Source organism: Ixodes scapularis, unplaced genomic scaffold (assembly GCF_016920785.2).
Source record: "Ixodes scapularis isolate PalLabHiFi unplaced genomic scaffold, ASM1692078v2 PGA_scaffold0__279_contigs__length_252992795, whole genome shotgun sequence".
NCBI lineage: Eukaryota > Metazoa > Arthropoda > Arachnida > Ixodida > Ixodidae > Ixodes > Ixodes scapularis.
The window spans coordinates 61,785,988-61,804,791 of NW_024609835.1; the positions used below are offsets into that span (position 1 = coordinate 61,785,988).

At 46.7% G+C, this 18,804-nt stretch overlaps 1 protein-coding gene across 1 annotated transcript; it reads left to right on the plus strand.

Annotated features, from left to right (window-relative positions):
• The first annotated feature begins 10 nt into the window (after positions 1-10).
• On the plus strand, positions 11-12,609 carry LOC120840569 (galactosylgalactosylxylosylprotein 3-beta-glucuronosyltransferase 2). The gene is made up of 5 exons (XM_040211136.3): positions 11-26; positions 391-668; positions 5,240-5,443; positions 8,386-8,680; positions 12,505-12,609. The coding sequence occupies exons 1-5, from the start codon at positions 11-13 to the stop codon at positions 12,561-12,563; spliced, it is 852 nt and encodes a 283-aa protein (XP_040067070.2). The 3' UTR covers positions 12,564-12,609.
• The last annotated feature ends 6,195 nt before the right edge of the window (positions 12,610-18,804 follow it).

The following is an 18,804-nucleotide window of genomic DNA, read 5'->3' on the forward strand; positions in this document are numbered from 1 at the left end:
TCATAACTTCATGGGCAAGCAACTAGGTCAAGGGCTTGTGTCACGAAATTGAAGCTACTAACAATTATTTAGAAACGTACCCGTATACTCCCGACTTCAAAGACAGCTCTATTATATAAATGAGCGTTTCAAGTCAATGCAACAATTCCTATACTTCTCGAAGTCGGGAGCCTGCTGTGGGCATCCACTTGATTTTAGTCGAATAAATATTTTGACAGTTCTTTTTTTTTTTTTGTTTGTTTGTTTTTTTGCTTTTCTTGAGCGGTTATTCAAAGAACGAAAATGATGTGGCTTTGGCATTCAACGACAGAACATCGAACAATTTTCTAACCAGAAAACTTAAAAGCTGAGGTCGGTACAACGTGTGGCCCTGTATGCGCGCGCGGGGAGTGGGATCGGGAGGGCCCGTCAGGCGCGGCTGCAGAACAAACATCGGCGCAGGAAGGTCCACGCTGCGCGTCCTGGCCTGCCTGCAGCCTGGTGGTCGCCCCTGGTCCTTCAAAGTCTCCGAGACGCCGTTGGAGGCTCCGCCGACGGTGTACGTGGTCACACCCACGTACCGGCGCCCCACACAGGCACCGGACCTGCTCCGGGTCTCGCAGAGTCTCATGCTCTCCACCAACGTCTTCTGGGTCGTCGTCGAGGACGCCACCAGGCGCTCCGAGCTGGTCGGTGCTCCGTTTTGACTGAATCCACCCACGGAGGTTGAAAGCTCCTGGAGGCGACATGGTAACACCAGAGGTGAAGCCAGAAGTGTGGAGGGGCACGCCCGGACCCCAACGACGACCAAAACCAGAGCTGTTTTGGTCACCCTCGGGTGCCCGGTGTCACTTCCAGAAGCTCCCTACCTCCATGGATGCACCATATAAGACGCTAAGGAGTGACGACACATTTCTGCCAGTTATCTTAAGCTTAATCTGAAATCGCAGGAAACGCTTTTCTGTCCTCCAGAAATGTGAAGATAGTCCGCGACAGAGATAAACCATCTGAGCTTCCTAACACCCTATCTAAAACTGGGAAGTCGTACTTTCGAATCGTAACTATTGCCAATGAATCTTTTTCTTGTAAGCTTCTGCGCATGCGTACACCCTCTACCCTTACCTCGCTTCCTGTTGTCGCCATTTTCAGAGTCCCACACGACCAACATCGTCAACATCCATCTTTGTGCCTAATTCATCTTTTTTCTTTATGCTTTATATTGCTTCGGTGCATGCAGCCGCTTTTCGTTTGGACGGTCGTGGTCTGGTTTGGATTGGACTGGTTTCGTGTGGCCGCGGCGCCATGCTCATTCGCTCCGTTTGTTCGCTCGTTACGTCCACTTTCCTTCTTACAAGAGGGAAAGCGTCTTCTGGCGTTCTGGCACGCTTCCAATGACGCGTCGCGGAGCAGGAGAGGGAGGAAGCTGTGGGTGCCTGCATCCGAAACCGCCGACGCCATGGGAATAAAGCGCGATCCAAACCAACGCTTCTTTTTGCGCCTGTAGGTCGTGCGGCTGCGGATGTGACGCATTCCGCGTCGTTTTTGCTGTTTCCGGGCGCGCTTTCTGAGTCAGAAGCGTGCGCTTTGGTTTGGACGGGCCAGCTACGGGCGGGGGCGCACGCGCGCACGCAGGCACGAGCGCACAAGCAAAGTGCAACAGCGACAGACTGGCCGGCGAGAGAAAGAGAGAGGGAGAGAGATCGCGTTGTCATGTTGGAAGAGAATAAAAGGGGGGGGGGGGGGGGGGGGGGGAGGAGAGGGCAGCCAGACGGCGAGAAACGCGGAGCCGGAACTAGCTTGCCCTCCACCGATTGGCCGGGACACAGGCGCGGCCTGCACGTCACCGCGCTTTTTTGTGCGGCTTGAGAAAGAAGTTGAAATCAACCAACTTCTTCGTGCGCGCCCGGAAGGAGCGAAGAAGCGGCGCGACGTCACGAAAATGCGTCACATCCGCAGCCGCACGACCTACAGGCGCAAAAAGAAGCGTTGGTTTGGATCGCGCTTAAGGGGCTTATAATCTGGACATTTGGCTAAAAAGTCAGTGAGAAATCCCGCGGCTGTGATTGGCTGTCGAATACCGCCGGATTTCTCACCGACCTTTTCGCCAAGTGTCCGGAGTAGGGCACCCAGCCCTATTCTGGCTCACCGAACACAACAGTGCGGACCGTTGCGAGGTTAGAATCCCCGTTTTTCGTCGGTTCGGAACCCCTGCGCTAAATGCAAACGCATTTCGTCCAGAATCAGCGTAGCGACAACAACTTTGGCATCATTAGTATTTTTTTAACATCGGTTTATTTTATTTATTTTGAAGCTGAGATTACAGACGAAGCTACAAGCGCAAGCTAGCCTGTGATCCTGGCTTTGAGGCGTGAAATTTCTAGCACGAGTGCTCGTTCTGCGGAAGAACGTTTCAAAGTAGCGACCTGGTGCTCCTGTGCTTGTGGCATTGGCTGCATTCTCACCTCAAATAGGCGGTGCAACGATATTCAGCTGGAATGTTCTTCACTTTTCACGAGCTTACTGGCACTATACTCCGTTCACCCTTAAGGTCGGTGCACACGGGCGTTTCCTTACGATTTCTTACGTTGCGCGAGGAGTCATCGGGGCATTCGTGTTTCGCATGTCGCGTGCAAAGCTACTTCTTGAGCCGGTCGCCACGCTTCATTCGAAGCACGGATGTCCCGATGACTCGGGACGTAAGCGGTCGTAACGTAACGTATAGGGAGTATTCACTGGACGCCATATTTGTGGGTGCTGCATAGAGCGCATGCTCAGAACGAGCTCACATCAATAGGCTGCTAAGACCGGCACTCTTGATGGTGCGGAATGCACGTTGCAAAAGAACTGTGGAAGCTCGCCGTCAGCACGCGCTCAGCATTCGCGCACACAGCTATGACCGCTAATGAAATTAACGCCCCCATGTGAACCAACCTTTAAGCTGAGACTTCAGCCAATGCCACAAGCACGAGAGCTTGAGGTCTCTGCTCTGAAGCGTTCTTCCGCAGAACGAGCACTCGCGCTAGGAATGCACGCCTCAAAGCTCGCGTCTCCAGCTCGACGCTCGCCCTCCCGCGGCGGAAACGGGAAGCGCTCTAGTGAGGGTCCCTCGTTTCTCCTGCTCAGCGGGCAGGGTGGAACTGCTCGCGATCATGGCTCGCGAAATGTCGTTTCCGAATGCAAACAACACTCTTCACTGTCCCAACGTAGTGCTGCAGCCGGTATGGGATTGTACCTTACTGGAGAGTTTTAGTATTGCGCATAGAAGCAAACGCAAGCGGTGTACGTTTGCGTTAGAGTTGCGTGCCCCACGTTGTGCGTGCGCCTCATCGCCATGCGCCATCCAAGACCGCAATTTCGGGTTCCGCGCACGCGCAGTGTAGAACGCGAAAAGCTAACGCAAACACTCAGGGCTTGAGTTGGCTCGTATACGCATGCAATGTTAAAACTCACTACTGTTTCACCGGCTTCCAACGCCAACGAAACGTGCTGCAGTGAGCAGACGTGCAAGCAGGTATGCGTTCCTTCGAACTGGAAAGGCTGAGATTGGCGAAACGACGGCGAGCAAATACAAAAGTAAATAAATGTTATGAAAAAAACTAGTAATTAAAAAAAGCTTTTTTTTTTTTTGTACTTTTGGGCATTTGGTCTGGAAGTATATTGGCGGCGACTTTGGACGTTTCGCCGATTGTCAAAAGTCGCGACTTTGATAGCACAATATACTTTACCCACAAATAATGTAGTTTTATGTGGATTTCTCACATTAGCTAGTATTTTCGACTATTTTTATTTTATTTGTAATTAAAATGCGGCAATTGGAACCAGTGATGATAATTAGCACAGTTTTCATTGTCATATTTCTTCGCGCGTTTAAAATTAGATAATAAGCAACAAATTATATTAGAGCTTGAAGAATTACTTATTCAACTATGTGAATTTTAATATTATTATTATTAATACAAATCGCGGCAATGTATGTCTCTCTAATTAACGCCAAGATCACGAGAATACTCTATTTTGCCATAATTGTCTTTCAAAAAGGTATAATTCTGTTGCTTTTTTTTTTAGCATATGAAAAACTCTGACATAGTTATCAAGATAGACAAGCAGTTAAACGCTGGATGTAATATGAAGTCCTACGCGTCACGCGGTGCTATAAAAACACACACACATACGCTTCAGCTGTCTGACTCGGATTCCGTCTTGGGTTGTTGCAGTGAGAGCAGCGTTTATTAGTTTATGCGTTTCGTGGACATATTGTAAAAATTGGAATTATTCTCTTATTCTTGTGCTGGGGTAATTGTCATTATTTCCCATGACAATTATCTGAGCGAGAAAAAGGCGGCGAGAACGCACAGATATGAGCACTGATTTTTTCAACAACTACGAATATCAGCCTGGATCGAACAGTATGTCACAAAATAAAGTTTCCGCGAACAACTTTTCTAAGTAGATAATTACGATGTGAGACACATCTTGAGTCATGAAAGAATCCGAAATTAAGACCTCTATCGAGAAATTAAATCCAAAATAGAGGTAAGTTTCGGTTCCGCTCCAGAATTAAAACGCGCATCCTTCCGTGATTAATACGCTAAACACCGTTCTTGTTTTCAGGTTGAAGAGGTGACCTGCGCTCATAAAACATTAGCTTCCTCGTATTACCGGAAATAATTTATGTCGCTCAGTGAAGCCAGCACACTAGACAGGCTCAACAGCGGCACGCATCTCTGACCCTCACTAAACCCGCCATCTTGGAAAATGAGTGGCGCCACCTATAGTTAGTTGGAGTCGCGAATAGCTCGCGCTTGTAGCTTTGGCTGCAGTCTCAGCGTGAACAGAGTATAGCCATTGGCCAAGAAACCGCTTTGTTACGGTGTAATTTCTAAGATAAAAGCGGGCGTTTTCTTTCAATCTTTCCTAACTTGGTTATGTAATTCGTATACGTGTTGGCATAGCCTCGTTTCCTTTGGGTCCTTGCACAGGACGTCATTTCCGTTGCCCTCCAAAGAAGAGGGGAAGAAGGAGCTCCCCTCTTATCAGGACCCTCCTTTGTACCTCCCGGATTTGTACAGGCGTCGCTATTCTCCCCCCAGAAGATTATAGAAGATTAACCTGTCACTCAAAATTCTTACAAAAGCAGCTTCTTTCTCCTCCTCTTACTTGGTGTTCAAAAGTGTGCGATGTGACGTCAGTGCAAGGAGCCTATATATGACCATGTGTGACGGCGGTCGAGAGAGTGTGGCGGGTCTCTGGGTCTTCTCAGGTGGCCTCGATCGTCGCGGGGTCCGGCCTGCCGAGCGTGCACTTGCTGGGCCCCTGTCCCAAAGAGCACCGCAAGCCTTCTTCCGGACGAGGTGCCGCGGGCCGCCGCAGAGCGCTGCAATGGCTGCGCCAGAACGCCTCGCTCCCGGGGGTGCTTTACTTCGCCGACGACGACAACACCTACGACTTCCGGCTCTTCGACGAGGTGATCTGGTACGCTTATCGGAGGGCCCTAAAGGATGGCTCACACACCTGCGATTACTTACGACCGGAAAGGCTGGAGGCTGGTTATCATAGTCGATCGCCATCGCTTACGACCGAGTTCTCATCGCTTGCGGCGAGAGAACAGACTGGCACGCTGGCATCTATGAGGTGACCCTGGAACTGCATTTCACTAGAGCGAATGTTTTGAAATATTTGCGAGATAAAATGCACGTACTATATATAAAATATTGTAATTTAGAACATTTAAAAAAAAATTTCGGCAAAAAAAAAAAAAGGGGGGGAATATAGGGAAATTTTAAGTGCCCCACGGCTATCCGATATGTTGCGCCATTGTGTTATCTCGTCGTAAGAGATCCCAGGAGAGTCGACGAGCAGCCGATCGCGTTGGCCGACGCTGGCTGCGAACGGGGGTCTATGACGCTGGCTACGAACGGGGGTCTATGTCATGCGCAAGGCGGCGTAGCGCCCAGGGCGCGTCGGCGTAGATGACGACGGAATAAAGCATGCTCTATTCGCGTCGTCGACGAGCGCAAACCAACGACGGTGGCGTTCTCAGAAGCCCTCGCGTGAGCGCCCCATATGGGTAGCTGGATGTCGGGACCAGTCGGAGTGTGTGAGACGCTCATTTCTGCGATCTGAACGTGCCGTTCTTGCCGCGTGTCGTGTGCTGTTCACATGTTCCCGTGTTGGTGTGCATACGACTGGGCGAGTGTGTGCGGGACGTGGACTGCTCCGACGAGAATGCACTACCCCCCGAGAAGCTACGAACCGGACGCACATGCACGTTTTACGGGCAAAATCTGAAAGCTCGATGACGCGCCAAAGGTAGAGTTAACTAGAAATAATTAAGGATGACCTAGTGTGTGTGCTATATATGGTCATGTGCTAGTCGTACGCCACGGCAGCCGCTCTCGATCGATACAACAAGCGCCGTCGAATGTACGGGAACGGCGGACCCAGTGAAACATCCGAACTATTTAGCCGACCAGAAAGTTTCAACAAACGCTATGTAGCGATATGCGATGAAAATAGGAGACTAAATCGATCCTGTACTGTTTGTATAAGCACCGCTAGAATTTCAAACGTATACATTGCGTAATTTAGCCATCGTACCCTGTCTTCGATAACCGGTGTCAGGCTCTTGAGTCAACGTGAAAGTGTAGCTAGGAAGACAGCTCGCTGGCCATCTATCAAAAATATGTCCCTGTGGAATATCGAGTGCATCGCTTTCATCAAAGTATCCAGCGGCGGATTCACCTGTCGCTTGACGCGACACCGGCGATCCTGCCAAGCGGCTATCTTTGACGAACGCAATATTGTGATTTTTGTTTCGTCGACATTAGCGTGATATTTCGGAGAAAATAAAATTTGGTTTGCACTCGTTATCCCCTTCATTTCCATTTTTTCGAACCGCTAACCACTGCCCCAAATCGCTGCTTCGAAGCATGACCACACGATACGGACGGACCACACCGACCGAGCGCGTGATTGGTACAGACCAGGAAACGGAAATACCCTACACGAGACGACACGGGGGACGCGCATGCGCAAAATGAAGGCGCGCTGGACTGTAAACACGCGTTTACAGTCCAGCTTCTGAAACGCCTGAACCACTGTACAGTGGTTCAGGCACTTCTCGGCGCGACATAGCGGCCGACGAACGTCGTTTGCGTCTAGAAACAGGGTTTTAAGCCTTTTGTGACTGCTTACGACCGTCTGCGCACAGCGCAGCTAGTCAGAAGTAGTAAAAAGAAAATTCAGCAGAGACGCTTACGATTGCTTACGTCTAGGAATGCGAAAGGCATTCCTACCCGCAGTGCGTTCTTACAAGCAGCGCGCCACATCTTCCTTTTTCACACGGCGCTCCGTCGGTGACATCGCACTCCCCCACTGGTGCGGCGAACCCCGCCAGCTTCACGACGCCTTCCGCGACGAAGCATCTGCGTTGCTGTGCTTTCCTTTGTGTTTTACTTTTGAGGCGCGTGCCTGATGACGTTTTGGTGTGACTATCGTTCAGGCACAAAGCCGCATCTCTTTCGCGTAATGAAACAAGTAAGGCTTTTGCCTTAAAGGTTTAAACCCGGCTTTTAGCATCTCCGGTCGTAAGCAGAAGTCTAAGTGGAGAGAGACAAAACCAAATTGAAAAATAAAGTTCTCTCCAACCTGTACCACACGAGATATAACAGCCGTAAGCAGTCGCAAATGTGTGAACCAGCCTTTAGAGCTCGGGAAGTGCTGCAAGTTATGGCAGTGATGTCATACCAGAGCCAAAGGTGGCCAAGCTGCGGTTCGCGAGCCGCACGCGGCTCCTTGCGTGTGAAAGTGCTGTATTACAAAAAGCTATCCGTCACGAGCGAATTTAGATCGGCTCACCAAGAATGGAGAGGTCAAGGAAAAACTGCGTTCTCCGAGCCAGAATGGCGACCATAGGGGGGAGCTTTGCGCTTTCTCAGCAGCCATCCAGTGACTTCAATGCCACATAGAAGACAAGGCCTCCTCCCAAACATCATGACTGGTGGATCGACGCAGCGTGCCGCCTAGCTTGCATCAGCATCGCCGCCAACACGCTTAGTGCATCCGTCTCACAACGAGCGCGACGCCAAGACGGACGCGTGTGCCGCTTTGCGGTGACTCTGGTCAAGCTTTGGCGTCGTCGGGGATCCACTAGCGATGACGTCATGAGAAGGCCTCGTCTTCTAAGTGGCATTGCATTGACAGAGTGAGAACGGCACAGAGGTTTGGAAATTTATGTTTGTCCTTTGTCCCTCTTGTTCCCCTTCTCCAGGGTTTATTTTCATCATTCTTGTCCAGCTCGCTTGCACCTTTGCATTTAATTGCATTATAATTATAGGTCCTTCAGTTCGTTCTGCAGCCTCCATGCGCTTTGGCAGGCAGCGTCCGTTCCGGGCTCTCTCCGTGCAGATCCGGTGGGTCCGGAAGGTGGGCGTGCTCCCCGTAGGACTGGTGGGCCGGTTCGGCGTGAGCAGCCCCGTGGTGGTGGCCGGACGCGTGGTGGGCTTCCACGACTCGTTCGACTCGGGACGGACCTTCCCTGTCGACATGGCGGGCTTCGCGGTCAACCTGCGGCTGGTGCTGGACGGCCAGCCGGACATGCCCTACGTGCTCGGGATGCAGGAAACTCGCTTCCTCGAGAGCCTCAACGTCACTACCGCCCAGCTGGAACCGCTGGCGCGGAACTGCACTCAGGCAGGTCCCGGTGCGACTGCCGTCCGCTTTGGGCACAGGATGATGAGGGAAATGAAACCGAAGGAAAACCATTATCTTCAAGATAAGCGGCATATTTAAAATATCGTTCTTCGTATTTATTAGCATGCAGGGAGAGTAATCAGACGCGAAATGTATACTACGGCAGTGCGTCTACTTTCCCGCAAAGTCCTAAGCTAAAATCCCAACAATCCACGGAAGAATTTCGGGAGAGGACGGGAATGAAAGTATGTTTAGACCTGAACACAAGAGGGGTCTTCGCAGTGACACTAAGCGTGACGTTTTCAGTCTCGTTATTCGCCAAGCTTGCTCCATGGATTGCAGGGATTGGCTTCCCCTGCAAGTGCTTTACTGGAAAGCAGACGCACTGGATTTTTTTAGATGATTCCTATCTCAAAATATACTCGCCAAGTACCTCTGAAGTATAAACATACATTAGTACATCAAGCCTATTATATACTACGCATAGCATATAATCGGAGTTTAAATGACCATTCACCACTGTTCAATGGATGGAGAGGAATATGGAAGAGAACTTCCTATATATATATATATATATATCAGGGTGTCGAACCGGAACCGAACCGAACCGAAAACCGGAACCGAACCGGTATTTTTCCGGAACTGAACCCGAACCCGAACCGTTATATTGTTATCGCGATGAACCCGAACCGGAACTGAACCGGAAAAAAAATAACGGTCACCGGCTCATGTCAAAACGGTTCGGCAACGCGCTGTTGACAATGAATGTGCTATCAATGCCATTTGTTTTTTAAGTGCCGTCAACTGACACACACCTCGCTTACATATTTTTCTTCTCCACTCAGTCTTAGGAATATAAACGCTGCATCCATGAATTTTGACAAACGCTGCATCCATGAATCTTGACATAGGAACCAGTATTGCGCTGGTCGCGGCTTGCACGGAAGAAAAAGAATTGGAAGGCTGTGCAAAAAAAAAAAAAATCACGTCACGGGATTTCATTTTTCTACAATCTCGTAAATCCTAAATGCTGCTGTGTGCTTATTTCATAACACGTTTCTAGAACGCGCGAGTTCTGGGAGCTTGCTTCCATCGGAATGAGAAAAGAAAAGGCTGTGGCGTTTGATAATAATGCATCCGGTTTCGTATAGGCACTTAGAAGCTAACATATTTGTGAGACAGCGAACTCTTCTATTTTAATATTTATCCTATTACGTCCTTCTGGCGTTGCGTTCGGTGAAGTGTTTTTCATATTCCGTATCTTGTTTAATGAAAACTTCTTTAAGGGTCTAATTTGAGTTACCGAAGGCTAGTTCAAACAAAGAAAGCTGTATTTTCTCCTGTTCCTTCAATTGCTTACACGCCGAGGTGGCGGGATAGATAGCGAGTTCTACTTGTAAGTGGGTTTGTAAGGAGGTCGCGGATTTTACAGCTACTGCGTCGGACCCAATTAGATGAAGCCCGAATGCGTAAACGTCGGTGAGGTAACCTTTGAGTGCACATGAAGAGACCATTCCTGGTAGAAATTCCTGAGCCTTACACTACGATGTATCCCGTTTCGTATGTGCTGATTTCAGATGTTTTATTTGTAATTTATTTTGATGTTGCAATTTGTCATTTATAATTTCCGAACCGGTTCGCGAACCGGTTCAGCGCCCCGGACCGGTTCGCGAACCGGTTCGCGGATCGAATTAATCGAACCGGAACTGAACCGGAACAAAATAAATTTACCTGAACCTGAACCGTAACCGAAACCGTATTTTTTTCGGTTCGACACACTGATATATATATATATATATATATATATATATATATATATATATATATATATATATATATAATGCTGTTGCAGCGTCAAGGGGGGGGGGGGGGGGTGGCAGCGTGTGTAAGCGGATTTCTTTAACAGCAAACTACTTATTAAGATCTAGGAAACGAATAGCTTTCAACTTAAATGCGCCCTGTATACACGATCATACCGATCATACTGACATACGTGCGGCGCAGGTAGTACCTCAATTCCCACGCGACGCTCGTATCCGTGCTACCTTGTCGCCGTGTAATTTAAAGAATAGAAACGGACTGGTTCTATGCGTCTAGCCTTCAGCATCCAGAGCTCGTCAGTGCAGTCGTAGGGATTACGTCGACGTAGTAAGAGGGTACTTCGGGGTGGTGACAGCCGAATCCGGCTCCAGCGGTCAACCTGGTCTTGTATCCAACGCCTTGGCAGAAATGAAACCCCTATATGCCGCGTGCCAAAAAATAGCGGCCAGGCCCTTTAAAACGACCGCAAAAATCGGTTTCTTAACCCATCGCGTTCCGATTTTGTACAGCGTTGGCCACGGGTGGTGCATTTTTTTCTATAACATTTGCAAAGAGCGAACTTACCTGAGGAAAAAGTAGAAAAAAAAAGTCTTAACTCCTATAAAAATCCAGCGAAGCCACCGGTCTTCAAACCAGGGCGCCCTATGGTTTGAAGACCGTTGGCTTCGCTGCGTTTCCATAGGAGTTCAGCCTTTTTCTTTCTTTAATTTCTCCTCAGGTAATTTCGCTCTTTGCAAATATTATAGAAAAAATGCACCACCTGTGGCCAACGCTGTACAAAATCAGAACGCGATAGGTTAAGAAACCGTTTTTTGCGGTCGATTTAAAGAGCCTGGCCGCTATTTGGGACACGGGGTAGATAGTGTGAAATCGCTGCGGTGACGGAAATCACCGAGCTCTAAAACCCCAGTCACACCGCTCGATACACCGTACAAAAGGTGCGGTGTTCCGCTGTAGACATGGTGCCATAAGTACCTGAGGGCCTCATGCATCTTACAAGCATGCCATTGCTTCATACATGCTTCGAATATGTATGCAGGCAGTTTTTGTTTGACCAAAGCGACCGCTACAGAAGAAAGTAACACTCCTCACGCAGCGTCTGCGGACTGTCGTTTGTACGACGTATGAACAATGTGACCACGGCTGATCAGTCTCCTGGGCACAATAGGTGGCCCCTGCATTGTAAACTTTGCTCATTAAAAATATACATGTATTCTACAACTGTTAGTGTACGTGGAAAGCAGGACTAACGGCCGCTTCGTTTAAGATATGGAAATATGTTTGGACAGTATATATTTGGCCATTTCCACAACTTTAAATTCCCGGGAGATTCTCTCTGCACTTCGAGACAACGGAGGATTGTCGATCCCTTCCTCGCAAAACAATACAGCTCAACCTTCCGTCGGGTGATTAACGTATCAGCCGGTTATGCTCCGTTACACAACAACACCACCCACATCCAGACGCACTGCAGATTGGTGGTATTCCGAAGCGTCAGTCACATCACTTCCCGCTTATTCGAGCAAACCTATTTGTCCCACTTTAATTGCTCTAGAAAAATAAATAGTTCCAGCGCCGACAAACCGAACACCACGAACTAGCAAAATGTATCCATTATAGCCGCAACCTATATTAGGCTCAACGAACGTGATTTGTTAACACCTGCGAGGTAATAAAAATAAAGAAAAAAAACGACCGTTTGTAACTTAGGGATGTCTCGAAGGGCCAATGAATTCCGGAAAGCTGTCACGCGTGCCTGACTCGAAGGTTCCGTGACAGGGGACAATGCTCGAACGAGAAACGAATGTTTGAAAGCTAGTGGACGCGTGTGCACTGTTCGTGTAGTTATTGTGTCCTTGTTCCTCGTGTCTGTTCATAGGCTCCAGTGAAGAGCTCGAATAAAGTACTAATTAATTAGTGTACCATATAGATGTACACGTATTTCCAAGCATAATCATACATAACATCGGATAGTGACGTCAATGCACTAAGCCGGAATGCTCTCCTTTTCAGGTTCTGGTGTGGCACACGAAATCGGTGCCTTCAATCTTCCCCAAACCCGGGCATGTTAAAGATAAATTTCATCGACGGAACACAAACTTGCAGCGGTTACTAAAATCTATGTTATCATAATAAACAAAATTAGAACTGCAGTACTGTCAACTGTCTATTTCTTGTTTTATTACTGACTTTGCCAAACAAGGTTGCGAGCAGCGCCAAGATCCAACGCTTGGCCACTGTCTGGACTCTGGACAGCTTGACCACTGGAAAATTGTTGCATAACTGAATTATGCTCCGTGTGTGTTTGGACAGCGGGAAGTTAGTCAGCCCCAATCTGGCTCCGGTATATCCGTCATAGAGGAGAGATTTAGCCAGTGCTGTACCACTGCTAACCCGGGATCTTTAACGATCACACGCCAGTGGGATGCTCATCCACAAATCAAAACATGCAGGAGCAACATTTGGCAGGATTGGGAATAGTGCTAGGATCCCTGCTGCAGCGCGAGCTTGCGCTCCGAGCTGCCGTGCGCTGACATACGCAACTTCTCCCCCTTTTAGATGGTTGAGACAGAACCGCGTCCGGGAAGTGTCGGCCCTCTCGTCTGACCAAACACCAAAGCTACTGATTTTTCAGCATGGCCTGGCCATCTTTTTCTATAAAAGAATGGAAAAGTTAATCACTCACAGTCCTTAGTCGACTATGTCACAAAATAATAATGGTTTTACTTTTAAACAAACATATTGTCACAATTACACTAAACGGGTACAAACATTAAGCCTACTCTACATATTTGGTGTTTCTCGACGTGCTAGTATACATGTTCTGGCATTGATTTCATGTATTTGTCTCGATGGAACATTACATCTCTGTTATATATCTTTGGTTCACACAACTCGTTGCCCGATCGCGCTATTACGTTTTAAATTTTTTCCTCATTAAAATTTTTCCCGTGCTTCATTTAAGATTGTGACTGTACATGACGTGAGTATACCCCTTATTTTTGTGTTCTATAAAAAAAATGCAGCTTACTTTTTTTTTGACACCCTGAGTTATTTAGGGGTTGCTTCGGTCTTTAGTACAACAATCGCAAATACAAAACTTAAAAAAAAATTCAAACTCGTTGTATACATGACAGCAGTAATGGCTTCGATACCAGCGAGAGGTGGCGGGTGGCTGCCGAAATAAAAGAAGCCAGTCACCAACAGGACGTCAACAATGCGACGCGTTTAGCAGGACGTCAGCGCTCCTTGTGGTCTGCATGTGGCTCGTCAGCATTTCTTTTAGGTTACGGCATGGCAGCGGATGCGGCCATTCAACGGGCTCCGACCACAGAAAAGGGGACAAAGAAGCGAACGAACAAAGCGGCGTTTTTGTCGACGGAAATGTCCTGGGAAAGGCGAAATCGCGACGGGCGGCTGCCAGTTGACGGCACCGATGATGCGCCGGCAGCGGTGGCTTCTGCTGCTTTTCGGGGTGGCATCCGTGGTCTGGGTGTGGAAGAGCCAGAAGGGATCGCCTCCTCCACAGGAAGACGTCAAGCTGACCATAATGCAGCAGTTCGGAATTCCACCGGCGATGTCCGAGCCCCCCGTCTGGTGAGTTTCGTTGGCACACCGCGATGTACCGACGCGGAATCCTCAGTTCGGCGTCATCCATTTTTGATAATCCAATCGTTCTTGATTTCGCACCAGCCAAATGCGAGAGGTTTTCTCGACTGATTTACGGGATGCCCTTACCCTGCGGTACCAACGTTTTCTCGTAATATACGAAGGAAATCATACAACTGTGGAATGTCGGGCTCTAATGGAGGTTCTAACTGTTAGATGCGCACACATTTCATCGAGTGAAGAGCGAACATTTCAGCGAGTGAATAGGTCAAAAGAGAAAGGAAAACAACCAAATGCTAGCTTTCCTTTCCCTTCGAGACCTTGAAATGCTGTGCAGCATTCTACGATCTCAAAAGAAAAGAAAACCTAGTGTCCATTGCTTTTTTTTCTTCCTTTTCGACGATGTTCGTTGAAAAGTTGCAGACTTGGACACACAAGTCTGTAACATTTCACCGGACATTGTAGAAACTTTTTTTTTTTTTTGTTGAAAACTAAGCATCGCGTAAGAAAAAAATCAAGTGGTGCCGTAGTGAGGTACGTAGCTTTTCGCATAACTAAGTCCTTAATTAGTGTTACATAATTAACACTTTGGTTCGTAAAAATTAACGTTTCGTTCCCATCAAAAACTTGTGGAGTTTCCGTGCTATGCGTAATTTTTACGTAAAACATTTGGCCGATATTCGGTGAAACATTGTGAATATATTCTTTCGTTTACCATTTTATCTTGTTGCCGTGTACCTTATACTGCAACAAGAAACGAATGGAAAACGAGAAAAAAAGAAACTCGATATTTTCCAATACTTACATCCCGAACATTTTTTTTTTTTTAAATCGGGTTAATCTTAATTTTTACTTGAATTTATAAAATTTACTTTTATACCATTTTCAGGATTACTTTGCCCCGGAAATATTTTTTTATGAAACAAAAAGTTGGTGGGAACAGGTACGCTAGCTCCGGAACTCAGAAACAATGTTAGATCATGTCACCATTGAACTGGAGTGACAGATACTTCAACGAAATTTGAAATATACCCGTCGTGTTCAAAAATAGGTTGAATATGATCACCAATGTCCGTAAATGACAATCGCACGTTTGTATTGTCAACCTGGTGGCCGCATTTTTCGTTATAAACGGCCCACTCTGGCAAGGGCTCGGAGAACGGCCAGCGGAGAGCATGTGACATCCAACGCAATCGTGACGTAGTTCGTCTCGGGACGTGCAAAGCTACGGCGAGGCTGACATCGAGAGGATGGCCTAGTCGTTCCAGCCACCGAAGCGGCTGCTTTTGTAGGAATTTTTAGTGGCGGGTTAATCCTCTATAACCTTGTAGGGGGACAATAGCGACTTCTGGGACACACAAAAGGGATTCTCGGGAAGAGGGTGTGGCCGTTGAAGTATCTCTTTAATGGCGCATTTACCCTTGCGGGGATTCGCGGGCGGTCCCAGGCTGATCCAGATTTTCCGCCAGTGACGGGTCGATTTCGCCCCTCGGCTACAAAATTCACTTTCCGCCTGCGCGGATCCGCCCGCGAATCCGTAAGTGTAAACGCGCCATAAAATGTTGTTTGTATATGACCATTGCAACTTATCCTTTGTCCTTTTTTCCTTCCATTTTGACCAGAAAAAAAAAAAAAAAAAGTGCATTGTAAGAGTTGTGATGTTGAGAGAGCGATCTCTCAATTCAGATATCTCCAAAGACCGGACAGGCATACATGAGATGGAGACCAAGATGCCACGCATGCAGATGATTATATGTAAAGAACAATGCTTCATAAAAAAATCGAAAAGACCAATTGACCTCTTATATCAGGGGTCTCCAAACCCCGGCCCGCGGACGGCCACGGTCTTTCCAGTGACGCCCGGCCCGCAGCCGCCAATTTAAAACTAAACGCGCCTAAAAAAAGGAAGAAAGAAAGTGCGTTCCGACGCGTATCAAAAGCGCAAATTAATGTATCAAAAAAGAATTAGAAAAAAAACTGCATAAAAAAGGGGCTTCTCGCCTTATGATTTATTGTGCATTGTCATCACCAGCATTGTTATTCGTAGTCCACTGTTTAATGACTGTCTAACTATGTTAATTCTTTTTGCATTCTCATGTATATGATGTTTAGTGTCACGTGTCATAACCATTGCATATTGTCTGATCTACCATTCTCATTAGCCTTCTGCCCTGTGTTAATATACCAAAGTATACTTATGCGCTTTGATTTATGCCAGGTGAGTTTTCTGGGTCACAAATATTTTGTAATGACATAAGTAGGAACACATTGATATTAAAATTAAGTATTAGGCATGTGCGAATAATGCATTTTGAGCTCGAAGTGAATAGTGGATTTGGCCGAATATTCTACGAATCGAATATCAAATAGTTTCTCCGAGCTTCTCACTACCGTGCACCATGATTAAGCGAAAATTCAGCTTAGCTCGTGGATGTTTTTTCTATTTACTTGTCCACTTCTAAACTCAATTAATTTTCAAATAATACCAGGTAACTATATTTATGAACTGCGGCATGTAAACATCAAATTTGTTGCAGCTGACCCAATTAATGGGATTTCTAAGTCTGTTTGCCACATAACAATTTTATACCAATTTTACATTTAACAAAAAGGGAAAAAAAATGCGAGAAGTATGAATGCGGATTGTCAAGACATCGTTGCTGCGGTCGGATACCCCCGTTGAGCGCGCTTCTCCCAGGCATGCACTGCGGGGAAGCAATACCGGCGGATCCCGCGGGCCCTGCAGGCATTGCTTCCCCGCAGTGCACAGTTGCTCCGTAAAAAGCGCACTCAGCGTAGCTCACCCGCTACGATCGACACTTCGGAAGTACTAATATCGCAGTTCATCTCGAAGCGAATATCGAAGAGCATATTATTCGAAACTACTACTAGAAAATTCGTATATTCATATACTCACCTTATTATTTTTTTCCATTCAATTTTAGCTCTAGGTTAGAGATGAATTCTAGAGTATTTTTATCCCGTGAATCGGAATATCACGTTCGTTTTCCTCTACGGCGTATCTAAAAACAAAACAAAAAAAAAAAAAAAAAAAAAAAACACGAAAAACCTCCAGTCAGTCGTTACGTCATGAAATGATCTTTCGGCCGCCAAGCGCGTGTCGCTCGTGTGGGCGTGTGGAGAAAAGCTGGCCATACTCCTTTTATGGCGTAACGCACCTGGAAGGAGTGACTTCAGTGACACTTTGAAAATTATTTTCCGCAGCCTCCGTGCTCCAAATTGAAAAATCATCGTGATATTCCTGATCCTGGAAGCCAACTAAAGACGATTTCAGTGTTTTTACTCACATATAGAACCGCTTCAACTTCCCTTTAACTGTTCATTTAGATCAGTTTATTTAGTATTTCATTATTTATATTCTCCTATTTATTTTCCCACCCTCGACATGGGCCCACCTTAGAGGGGGCCCATGTCTTATATCACGTTAGGATGTGTTTTCCACACTTTAATAACCTCATTGCGAAAACATTATTTTTTTCTTAAACAGCTCCCGTCATGTCTTTGCTCGTGCGGACAAGCTTGCCAAAGCTATGTTCACGCGCAAGCTGAACATGCTTGCACTCATGGGAGGCGCCATGCTTGCAATTATCTATATTCATTTCTAACTACTTATCAATTGAAAACCCTGAATTTCAACATTATTAGGAATAAAATGATTTCTTTCTGATTACCAGCTTGGAATAAAGCACCCCACTTTTGCTCCCCCCCCCCCCCCCCCCATAACCCCATGGTGGGTTATACCTGGTGGTATAACCCACCAGGTATAGTTGGGTTATACCCAACCACATGTCCCAAAAACTGGTTTTATGATAAGAATGGCAGTAATAATATTATATGTAATTATTTCCATAGTATTTATTCCATTGGTATCGGGATATATTAAACTTTTAAGCGAGAATTTAGTTGAGTAGGTACCCGCTAAACGGTAAGCATTTTTTCAATTAACTTCTTCTTTTTTCCGGCCGTTTTTTCTTTCATTGAAAGAAAAGGAGAACGAGTCTTCTCACTTGACTGACGAAGAGCCTACCAGGCCCGAAACGTTTCATCACTCTCACTTTTTTGGCAACCTCCTCGGCTAACTCCTTTAAAGGCTAATACTTTGTTGAGTATATATATACCGGTAAAAATACCGGTTCGGTTCCGGTTCGACACCCTGATATATATATATATATATATATATATATATATATATATATATATATATATCAGGGTGTCGAACCGGAACCGAACCGGTATTTTTACCGGAACTGAACCCGAACCGTTATATTGTTATCGCGATGAACCCGAACCGGAAAAAAAATAACGGTTACCGGCTCATGTCAAAACGGTTCGGCCACGCGCTGTTGACAATGAATGTGCTATCAATGCCATTTGTTTTTTAAGTGCCGTCAACTGACACACACCTCGCTTACATATTTTTCTTCTCCACTCAGTCTTAGGAATAGAAACGCTGCATCCATGAATCTTGACAAACGCTGCATCCATGAATCTTGACATAGGAACGAGTATTGCGCTGGTCGCGGCTTGCATGGAAGAAAGAAAATTGGAAGGCTGTGCAAAAAAAAAAAAAAAAAAGAAATCGCGTCACGGGATTTTTTTTTCCTACAATCTTGTAAATCCTAAATGCTGCTGTGTGCTCATTTCATAACACGTTTCTAGAACGCGCGAGTTCTTGAAGCTTGC